Genomic DNA, 12052 nt, shown 5'->3' with positions numbered 1-12052 from the left:
ATCAACCAAAGTCATGACTTTCCAAGAAGTCCACGTAAGGACTCCACAAACGAATAAAATCCTTGTCCTTCTTTTTCAAAATATAAGTCAGTCTCTCCAAGGCTAGACAGGCTGTCAGTTCTTTTGTCCACATTCCAACGGAAGGTATATCCACATTCTTCCATAAAAGTGCAATTATCCTTCTAGCTTGTAAAAGTCCAAAGTCAATAAGCAGGGATTTCTGAAAGGTTACAACAAAGTCCTCAGGATGTATTCCCAGTATACAAAGTTTGGGATGTAAAGGAACGGCCTTTCCAATTATGTGGCTTATACATTCAATCACACTCTTCCAAAATTGCTGTAGCTTTGTACACTCCCATAAACAATGAATTAATGTACCTTTTTCCTCTCTGCACTTCACACAGATATCTGGGATATTAGGGAACAACCTATTTAACCTACTAGGTGTAAAATAGGTCCGCATTAACCATTTGTATTGTAATAACTTGAATTTTGTGTTAACAGACTGTGTCTGGGCTTTAAAACAGGCCATTTCCCAGTCTGCTTCATGAATGTCCTCCTTTATATCAATTTTCCATGCCTCTAACTTTTGGAGGGATGAATCTTTTGAATATCTTAACAATAACTCATAGAGCAAGGAAAATTGACCTCTGCCATTCATGTGGGATAAAGTTAATTCTTCAATTTTAGACAATGGAGGTACGGTTAACAATTGTGTGTGTATGGATAAGATAAAGTGTTTCAGCTGTAAGTATTTAAAAAAATGTTTTTTTGGAAGTTTGTATTTCTCACATAACTGGATATATGACAGATGATTGCCTTTTACATACAAATCTGAAATTTTTTCAACACCTTTATCGAACCACATCTTAAATCCACCATCTGCTCTTCCAGGTATAAAGCAACTGTTGCCCCATATAGGGGAAAACTGTGACAATGCAGGTGTATCACCAACATGTTGGTGTGCAGAGTACCACACCGAGATGGTGTTTTTAAGAAAGGGATTCTTTGTCTGCTTAAGTAGCTTTTTAATACTTGCTGAATATAGATAAAGCTTAAGAGGAAGTCCCGATGTTGATATCTGTTCTATAGTTACCCAAGCTGGAAGAGGAGACACAGAAAAATAATACATTGCTGATCTTAACTGGGCAGCCCAGTAATACCATTTTAAGTTGGGGAGTTGAAGCCCCCCTCTTTCATATGGTAAGTATAATAACCTTAATTGGAGTCTGGCCTTTTTATTATTCCAGATGAATTTGCTCAACAAATCATTAATGTTGTGAAAAAAGGTGTTAGGTAGAGGCAGTGGAAGCGACTGAAAGAAATACAAAAATTTGGGTAAGACTAACGTCAGAGGTCAAATTCCCCTTAGGCGTCATGATACTATTAATTGCCCTATCTGATTGTTTTTTCTTGAGTCGCCAAGCCAATAACTTACCACATTTTTCTCCCTGATCATAATAGAATTGTTTAAGCCACATCAAACTTTTTGCAACTTTATCCATTGATAGCTTGTTATATTTGGCCCTCATAATTTGCAATTCCTTTACTTTCAAATGGTTGTAATTATTATACAAATCTTGTTCCGACAACCTAATTTGGTTTTCCAATGTTTCCATTTCCATACGCCGTTGTTTAGCTTTAAAATTTGTATAACTAATAATTTCCCCACGCATATATGCCTTGAATGCCTCCCATCTCACGCATGCATCAGTCTGATCAAGATTTATTTCAAAATAATTATCAATGCGTCCTTCAGCAAATTTTATAAACTCTGCATCCTGTAGCAATTCGACTGGGAAACTCCATCTCCTGGAGCTGTGAGTAGATTTATTTATATGCAAATTTAATGATACAGCTGCATGATCACTTATAACAATGCTATCATACCAACATTCTTTAATTTTAGATAAGAGTCCAGAGGAGACCAAATAATAATCAATGCGTGAGTGGGTTCCATATGTGCTTGAATAACAGGAGTATTCAATTTCATCTGGGTGCAGTTCCCTCCATACTTCAACCAAGTTCAAATCTTTACACAACTGCAACAATATTCTCCTTGTCTGTGTATGAGTAGAGTCAAGGTTGGTTGAGCGATCTTTTGTAGGCTCTAAAGTGCAGTTAAAATCACCACCTATAATATACATACCTTGCAAAGTAGACAGAGTGAGGAACAAGTTCTGAAAGAATATTGGATTATCATCATTTGGACCGTAAATGCAAACCAAATTCAATTTGAGTGTGGATAAGTTACCCTGAACAATGATGTATCTACCAGATTGATCACAAATAACATTAACAATTTGAAACAGTATAGATTTGTGTATAAGTATGAGCACGCCTCGGGCACGATTATTATATGGGGCATATAAGACCTGACCCGGCCATCTTTTTTGTAATCTATCAACTTCTGCAGCTCCTAAATGTGTCTCTTGCAAGAAAACTATTTGGGACTTAAGTTGCTTAATCCTATTCAAAACTTGCTTTATTTTAGCTATTTCTCTCAGCCCTCTGACATTCCAGCTTGTAATTTTTATTTGAGACATATTTGTGTTTTAATTTTTGTATAAGATGTAGTCCTGTCTGGTTGGAGAAGAAACAGAAAGATAAATAGAGGTACTGCTATTAAATGCACTGCTGACATAAAAAGGTAAAGAAAAAAACAAACTATGAATGTAAAACATTATGCCAGATATCCCTCTCCACCCCCACCCCTGTCCTAAGCACTTCCCCAACTGAAGTGCTATAAACCTAACCATTATTCCCCATGTTCCCAAAGTTTCAAGAAATAACTGGGGTACACTGATCCACATTTGCATGAGGAGCAGCTAATCTACGCGAACCCAAGTTTAACAGTATGGAAGCTTAACCCATTATCAACCGTGCACAGCACATCTTTTGTCAACAACATTTGTCTTCCCCGGATATTCAAAAAGGAGTAAATTAAATTATTGAAAAGAAAAAGACATTGGGTCTGTACCTTTCCATATTATAGAGAAGAAAGAAAAAAAAAATCCACTCAAATGAAACAAAAAAACAAAAACAAATCATATCTCTCCCTTCCTAACACATTTACCATTGTTTGAAGTCATCTTTAAAAGAAAATTAGCTGGAATGATGATGATAATGCTTTCACTTAATCATAACGTCTTTTTCAAAATCAGAATGAGGGAGGAAAACGAAGAAGCACCAGACCCAGTTCACACTACATACACATTGTTCATTCTCAATATAAAATACGTTTTACTTTCTCTTCAAAATAATTATTACCGGGTCAACACTCACATCACTAGTCCTGTTAATCAATCCCCGTCACCGATGTCATCTATTCCAGAAAGCAGACAACAGACGTGTATAGTAAAGTTTATCCTTTAGGTTGAATTTCACGGTGAAATTTCTCTGCCTCCTGCGGTGAAGAGAAAAGGAGTACCTTCCCGTCATGGACCACTCTGATCTTGCAAGGATTAAGTTGAAATCCCCGGAATATTCCCATCTCCGTGAACAACTTTCTGGCTGTGCTGAACTCACGACGTCTCCGCATCGTTTCGGCCGAGAAGTCCTGCACAAAGGTGATTTTTGCTCCGTCGTGTAGGATGTTCTTCTGTGATGAGAGACGATAAACAGTTTCCCTGTCCTGAAATTTCCAAAAACGAATAAGGACTGCTCTGTGCTGGTTAAGCTTCGGTGGCGCCAGGGTGCGATGCACCCTCTCCAGCACCGGGATCCGGTCTGGGCTGAGATCTAGCCACTTTGGCAACATTTCCCGAACAAAATCCAGTAGTGGACGGGTACCCTCGGCCCCTTCTCGCAAACCAAACACACGCAGGTTCTTCCTCCTGCTTCGATTCTCTAAGTCGTCGGTCTTCGCCTCCAAGTATGTCAGCCGTTTCGCAGTTGAGGCTAATTCAGCCTGTGTTTTCTCAAGTTCCTCCTCCGTTGAAGCCACACGTTTCTCCGCTTCTTCGATGCGTTTAGTGTGTGCCGACACATCCTGTTTAACATCAGCCAGTTTGCCCTCTAATGCTGCTATCGCATCTGTCACATCTCCAAGACGGTTATTTATACCGTCCAGTTTCAGCCCGAACTCCGAACGGAGAGACTTTAGCTCCGCTAGCACGTCAGCCATGTCGGCCATCTTGCTCACGTCCGCCCGCTCAGGTGTGGGGGCCTCCTTCGTCTTGTGAATAGCCGATTTGCGAGCTCGAGTGAAAATGTCACATTCCTTCGTCTTGTGAGACGCTGACATAACCGATACCTAGTGAAGTTCCAGGGTTTTAAGCCGCAATCCGGGGAATAAGACGATTTTTGTGCACGGCTAACTAGAGCCCTCTTTCTAAGCTGCCATCTTCGTTAGGGTCACGTGACCACCCCCCCTATTTAGATATATTTTATTTGATTTCCTAAAAGGACAAAAGACTTTTTCATGCTCAACATTTACGTCAATCAGTCAGTCATCAGTGGAAATTTTTCCTTCATTTATCCTTTTTTAGACCGTTTTTAAGAACACGTGTCTCTGAGCGGTGAAGACTTTAATAAAAGCAGCTTCAGCAGTTACCAGATTTCTGCTGCTGAGCCGAGAGGAAAATTACAGCCTTTAACACTTCATACATGTTTTCACTTCCAAAGGCTGTCAGACTGAAGAAAGAAACGCTGCTCTTTGAAATGAAAGAGAGACGGCTGATCGTCCACAAGTTTGACGGATTAAAACTGCAGCTGGTGTGAAGTTTAACAGCTGTTTTTTGGATTTCAATTTAATTGTAATCATATAATTATAATTGTAGTAATTTAATGATTAAATCATGATTACTTTCATTTTTGACCCCTGCTGGTTTAATCAAGACGCGCTTCTGCTTTTCCATCTTTGTGATTATGGCAGCAATTTTGTGATTGCAGTAAATGTGGCTGCGTAATCATGATTTGGAAGCTTGTTATGTTTATTTATTTGTTTTTTGACAGCTCTTCATGTATTCTTGTTTGTATTTTTCGTACATCCTCTTATGTCTTGTGTCTCTTCGTTGCTGATCTGTCTGTGTAATTGTGATTCCTGTGTAATTGTGCTGACATGACTGATTGACAAACGTGCTAATAATGCTGAGTGCATGTGTCGACAAATTCCCAACACACCGTGCATGCCCTTATTTTATTAACCCTGACCTCACCCAAAGAGGCAGCAATTACCCAGAGTGCACTGCCAGTCACAAAACCTGTGTTTAATTGCAGTGAGAGCAGAGCGCCTGACATTTTACATCATTAAACTAAAAGCCACACACAGAGCGGTCAAATTAGCCACAAATACACACATGTAGAGAGCGGAGACCTCGCTGCAGTCAGACAGAGAGAGATGGTAAATAAGCAGGAATAACTGGTGTTAAACTGCTTCAAAGACGAGGAAGGAAGGAAGGAAGGAAGGAAAAGAAGGAAGAATCACAGGACAGATGTTAGTGTTTAGTTCTTGAGACCAGAGAAAACTCCAAACTGTCACATTTATTTTAATCTTTGACATTTTTGTTGACAAGAGCAACAGTTTATTTCAGCTATATTGATTTAATTTGTGCGTGTGTCGTAAGAAAAGACACTAATGTTGACACAATGCACAATGAATCGCAGTTTGGACAAGTACAATATCCAAATCACAGAACCAGAAACAAATGACACTTTTTTAAAAAAAGGAAAAATGTTTGCGAAAACGTTATAATGAGGTGCTGTAGAGCTGCAGAGGTGACCCGACCTAAAACTCTTCTTCTCCACATGAATGTTTGTTTGGTTCAGACCTCAAAAAAAATCACATCATCATGATTTTAATAGTTTTTTTTTTCAGTGAACATGAGAACTGTATATAATTGCATATCACAATTTCAGTCAAAATAATCACAATATGATTTTTTTTTTTAACAAATCGTGCAGCCTGGCATCAACCGCTTCACACTCCCTCCGCCATGATTGACACGCCTTCCCCTCTGCTCTGTTCCCTTCACCGAATTGACTGGAGGCTGTCAGTTACTGCACGGCGGCGAAGACATCAAATAATGTCATGAGTTAAAAACTATAATTACAAACAACATAACACTGCATAAAGATTGGGAAAGTGTACACAAGCAGTCCCTCCAGGAAGCTGTGACAATCCACTCAAATTCAACCAATCCCTGTGAATTCTGTGCGACAGTGGGATTTTGTCCCACCTCCGCAATTTTCACTAATCATCGTTGCTTCCTGCGACTGCAGCAGCAGTCCAATGTTTTATTGGAGCATCGATTCACCTGGACGTCCTTCCGACTTGGTCGCTCTGAAATAACGTTGCCTGACCTCCAGACGGTTAGAGTCACTACGGCCACTAGAGTGCACACACCGAAGAGCAGTTGAGTGCCAAAAGTTATTAATCCGCTGCTGAAAATAGTTCCCAACAAATGCACTGTTTCTCTTGTTTGAGTTAACATTTCATAAAAACTACAGTAAGTAGCTGTTTTAGGAAATGACTGAACCTTTTAAAAATGGAACAGCAGTTTATTTTTAAAGATTTCAGTCTTTTGCAGGAAGCAGTGGGCTGGGAGGTGAGAGTCCCAGACAGAGAGTCAGAAATTAATCAGAGACGAACTAACACATCGGTTATTTTTTATCTTTTCGTGACATTTGTTAACTATAAGAAAAACATGGAATAATAATAGACTTTGATTTTATTCGCTGTGAAGATCGTTAGGTGTGTGTCCTCATTTGGCACACAGAAACTGGTGCTTTTTATGTTTTGTTCCTTGAATAAATAAATAATCAGAGGAAGAAATATGTGGTAACTGTCACCATGAATTAATAAAAAAAAAAAAAAACACCTCTAAAAATTGAAACGTCATTCAACCAAACCAGACACAAAGTTTGATGGGATCAAATCAGAAATCAGGACCTTAAACGTCATTTTAAAAACCTTAAATTGGACAAAAGAACCTGAACTCTGTCTCAGTAGTCGTGGTCTTGATTAAATTTTCAGTTATTAAAGTAAACGCCTCGCCGTCCCCTCTCATGTGACAGGTGGCTGTATGTTGGTTTTAACTGGTAAACACCATCAGGGACCATAAGTGCACAGTTGGTCCTCTTCACACCCCCACTGATGGCCCCACTTACATCAACATGTCCTCTTCAGCAGCAGCCAACGTCCCTCCATGTGTCAAATGATCCCACAGGGACAGGCTGTCAGTGTCACGTCCCCGAAACTGACAAAAACTGTTACTGCCGATGTGTCATCCTGCATTTCTCCGTCCGGCTCCTTGTGTTCGCTCACGTCGACCGCAGAGGAGACGCAGAGAGTCTGCAGTGTCTTTATGTAACCTGCTGCATGAAGATTCAATTCAATTATTTGGCCCTTTTTGGAAATTTGGCAGATGTTATACAATATAAATTATATTTCATTCATCCATGGTTCATTTCAATACTTTTCACTTTCAAATGATTCTTTGTTAAGCCCCGCCTCCAAACAGCAACTGTCCAATTACAGCAACCATGACAAGGACACTGTAGGCTGTCATGCTTTTCTTTTCTCTACATGTTGAAGGTGTGCAGGAAGATCTGAGAACTCGATGTTTCATGAGTGGACGATGGCGTCTTTGTCTGAGCACACGTGTGGTGAATTTATCAAACTCACCATCAGCTGCTCTAACATCAGCTGCAAACGTTAGCATGTCTGTATATGTATGTAAAAAAGTTTTTTTTTTTTCAGTAAACATGAAAATTGTAATACCACCTTCATGCCAAATTTCAGTCTCCTCAGGTGAAAATGTGGACACCGAAGGGAAGTTTTGTGAATCGACCGACAGAGATGCTCGTCGCAGCTAAAAACTAACTGTTTTCTCACTGGTTAATGGGTGTTTGGATATAAGTAAAGCTGCAACTTATCAGTTCAGCTGATTATTTCCTGGATTTATTTATTAATCGTTTATTAATCGTTTTGACTCCGATTAATCCAAATGGTCGGCCATTTTCGGGTTTTCAGGAATGACTAAAGTACAGCAGGATCTGATCAAACTGTTTTTGTGTGTGTGTGTGTGTGTGTGTGTGTGTGTGTGTGTGTGTGTTTGCAGGGGCAGGGGGAGGTTTCAGCTCGAGGCTCAGCCATGGAGGGGGACTGCCTCAGCTGTATGAAGTACCTCATGTTCATCTTCAACTTCTTCATCTTTGTGAGTTCACTGCTTTCATTTTCCCCTGCGTCTTCCCCACCAGCGTTTCCTCAGCTGGTCGGAGGATCTGAACCCTCACTGCAGTACACGTCTGACGTCGTTCTGACTGAATAATTAACCCTCTGTCTCCCAGCTGGGCGGCTCCTTCCTGCTGGGTGTCGGCGTCTGGGTGCTGTTGGACCCGATGGGCTTCAGGGAGATTGTGGCGGCCAACCCCCTCCTGTTCACCGGCGTCTACGTCATCCTGGCGATGGGCGGCATGCTGTTCCTGCTGGGCTTCCTGGGCTGCTGCGGAGCCATCAGGGAGAACAAATGTCTGCTGCTCTTTGTGAGTCCGCTCAACTGTCGTCTGTCTGTCTGTCTGTCTGTCTGTCTGTCACACACGAGGGATATTTTCAGCTGATTACAACTTCAGTTGTGTTCAGCTGAGTAAAATCTTTGAGACTAAAGGTTCATCAATGCAGAGATCTTGACATTTAATCAAAAGTTCTGAATTCCTAACTTTCCTAACTTCCCGCCTAAAAGCGTTCCAGGTGCACAACACCAAAAATAAACAAAAAACATGGCTGACTGACAAATTGATGACTTTATTTAGAAAGTGTTCCCTCAGTTGAGCCCTCAGCAGTGCGGTATTTCTGCATAAACAACACAGAGCAGGAAAAATGATGCATGCGATAACAGACTGCATTGCACATTTTTTTTAATGTCATTTAATAACACCACCAACATATTTTGACATCAGTTTACAGGCAGAACAGGCTTTACTATATGATAGTTTGTATTATTTTATGCTTCCATGGGTGCTATGATTGTTGTGTGACGTCAGACAGCTGCTTCTATGTGCGTTCCCTTGTTCCGTTTTTCTAGGAGCACGGTTTCTGAGTCGTCTGGAATGCAGCCATCTCAAACTGGCTGGGTGACCCGTCTCAATGTCCGCTGCACTAATCGAGTCCCTGCATTTCCTTTTCCCACGTTAATGAGTGTATTTCTGTCATCTATCATGTAGATATACCTGCTGTATTTCACCATCAGACCAATGTTTGCTGAGATGTAAGCTAGCTTTAGCCTCAGTCTGTTAGCATTAATGTTATATCATGTACGCAGCTGTTAGCTAACTTTACATAAACACTTTCACAGGGTTCTTAAAACATCAGCTGGAGGCTCTCAGCTCACTCAAGTCGAGTTAGCATTAGCATTAGCTTACATCAGCCAGCTACACTTATGAAATCTGCTTGTGAATCTTTATTTTGGCCGACAAAATCCACCATCGTCATCATCTAGAAATGAAAAGGTGCTTTTGTTTACTTCTCTGTAGAATCACAGACCTCGTGTTTCAACAATTACTGCCGTCATTATCACCGTAAACTGCAGTGTGAGAGTGGAAAGCTTGACAGGCTTAGCAACAGTAACTAAGGATACACCACTCGGCTACTGCGTCAAACTGCGGCCCGCTAACAAGTGTCTGTCAGGTTAGAATGACAACATATAGAACGCTACTGGTTACATAGCAACTAGCGGCACCTGGCGAGTGTCACAGGAAGTACATCATTATCATCAGCGCTCAGGCTGTTTGCTAAAGTTTGCGATCTCAGATGGAAAAGCCACCGGAGAATAAACGCTGTGTGGTTGAAGAGAAAAGGAGGTTTCAGAAAAAATGGATCTGAGAACTGGGACAAATGAAGTGATCTGCCTTATCTGCAAACAGCTGAATTCTGTGCTCAAGGAATTTAATGTCAAGCTCCATCATGAGACCAGTCACAAAACTTAATTACCTGTGAAGCCCTCAGTCTTATGTTGACTCCATAAACTGACACTCAGTTTCTGATGCTGATGCTTCAGTCGTCGTTCCAGTTCAACCACAGAAACAGTTGAAATGACTCTCAGCATATTAACTACGGCACAGTGCAGTAAAGATGTTTCATCATGTCAGATTTTGTTCTTGGTTTCCCTTCTCTTATCTGTTTTACCTGCTCTGCCGTTTGGACTCGTGTAGAACAAATTGTAGCTGCAGCAGAAACATCGGTTTGTTGTTCGGGTGCCTCTGAGGCTGATTTGTTTTCTCTCATTTTATATTAATTGACTCATTAGCTTTTATTTAATCATTCCACCCACAGAGTGGGAGCATGATATTTCTGTATGTGTGGTATTCATTTATTTATTTATTTGACCTCCTTTAGCTCCAGGCAAATCATGATAAAAACATTTTCAGAAATACTATATAGCACACACACGTCTTACATCAGATTGGCACTGTTTAATTTAATAAATATTTATCTGTATTTATGTTAAGATTTCATATCAGGCAGAACAAAGTGAAGCTGAGTTACAGTTACTCTCTGTCCTCCATCACATCTCTGTGTTAAGTTATGTAAGAGCTGAGTATAAAACAATACAAGTGTGCCATCTAGAGGAGCTGAATGTAATGATGCATGTCTGCATGACAAGTATAAGATTATTATTGTCACTAATAACCTTTATTTCACCACACAGGTTATTCTTCACAGCCAGTATAAAACTATAAAAACTGTCATTTTAATTAGTACCGTATATTCATGACTCATATGTCTGGAGTATTTTGTTTGGACAGTTTATTCAGATTATTATTATTTGTGGTAGTATTGCCTAAGAATAATTTCTCTGTAAGTAACACTGTGACTGTTTTCTTCCTCAGTTCTTCATGCTCATCCTCTTCATCTTCCTCGCTGAGCTGGCTGCTGCCATCCTGGCTTTTCTCTTCAGGGAACATGTGAGTCTCTCCTTAATGAAGCTCAAACTTAAATCAGTGCTCAGACTGAAGGTCCTCACTGCTGCAGGTTTCAGCTGCTGATGTGTTGCACTTTTGGTTAACTTCTGTGGAACCGTCCTTCATTAAAGATGGATTATGAAATTATTAAAAGAAAAAAATCAGTTGCTTCACCCCTGAATCTCGGGATTCAGAATCTCACACTTTGTTGTGAAACACTGTCTGTAACAAATTCTTAATCACTGTGGCGTCCCTGTAGCTCAGCATGTGGCCCGTATACTGAGGCTGTCAGTCTTCTGCAGCGGCCGCCGGTTCGACTCCCTCCTGCCGCCCGTTTACTGCGTGTCGCCTTCTTCTTTCCACCAGGTGTGGCTGCATCACTCGTGATTCCACCAGCAGCACCTCGGTGCCTCCCAGAAGCGGCGCTCCACTCCACTTCAAATACGTGCCGAGTCTGTTTTTGACAGATGCTGCGTCAGTTAGCACAGAGCAGATCAAACAGTCCGGAAGTCTAAGGAAAGGCAGGGAGAATCTGGTTACTTTTCAAAATAAAAGCCCCCGTGCAAACTCATGATCATAAAGTCAGACAGAAGGGCCTGCTTATTCATGGTAGAAGCACAGAGAGCGATGAAAGAAGACCTAATCAACAAAATCTGAGCAAGTCAACATAATCAGGCGAACAAAACACTGAAATGCTTCTGAAACGCTGCCGGTGGGAGCTGCAGCCGTGCGGAGGACGCATCAGAACTGTGGCGAAGACGTGCCGTGCTCGGTGAAAGTTCCTGTTTATGAAAGCCACCACAACATCTCGCTACCGTCCTTCATCAGCAGAGTCGTGTAGACCAGTGTTTCCCAAACTTTTTTTTCCTGGGGACCCACTTTTTAAAAATGACAAACGGGCCAAACCCAAATCACAGTAAGCCTTATCAATAAATTCTGGGAAGAGATCATTTGAGCATGAATGAACATTTCTGACTGTTTTTATTGCCATCATACTATATTATCTTTATGTTTTATTGACAACAGACAGAATATACACCTGTTAAAGTTTTAGAAATGAAAAAGAAATCCCTTTAGGCCAAGTTTAGAGGTTTTTATTTCCTTTTATCAGGAAGATAACAGAACATCTCAGACTACATCATAAATGAAA

General features: G+C 40.7%; 1 protein-coding gene across 1 annotated transcript in view; it reads left to right on the top strand.

The window, feature by feature from the left end:
• LOC146332490 (tetraspanin-18B-like) overlaps nt 1–12052 on the top strand; it is a 46373-nt gene that overhangs the window by 29867 nt on the left and 4454 nt on the right. Inside the window, exons 3-5 of the mRNA XM_084721712.1 lie at nt 8064–8159; nt 8293–8487; nt 10831–10905. Coding sequence (XP_084577838.1) covers nt 8064–8159; nt 8293–8487; nt 10831–10905 — 366 coding nt within the window. The remainder of the gene's footprint in view (nt 1–8063; nt 8160–8292; nt 8488–10830; nt 10906–12052) is intronic.

This window comes from Lutjanus erythropterus, chromosome 1 (genome assembly GCF_056507025.1).
Source record: "Lutjanus erythropterus isolate fLutEry1 chromosome 1, fLutEry1.hap2, whole genome shotgun sequence".
NCBI lineage: Eukaryota > Metazoa > Chordata > Actinopteri > Lutjaniformes > Lutjanidae > Lutjanus > Lutjanus erythropterus.
This window is presented reverse-complemented; position numbering and strand designations above follow the sequence as displayed.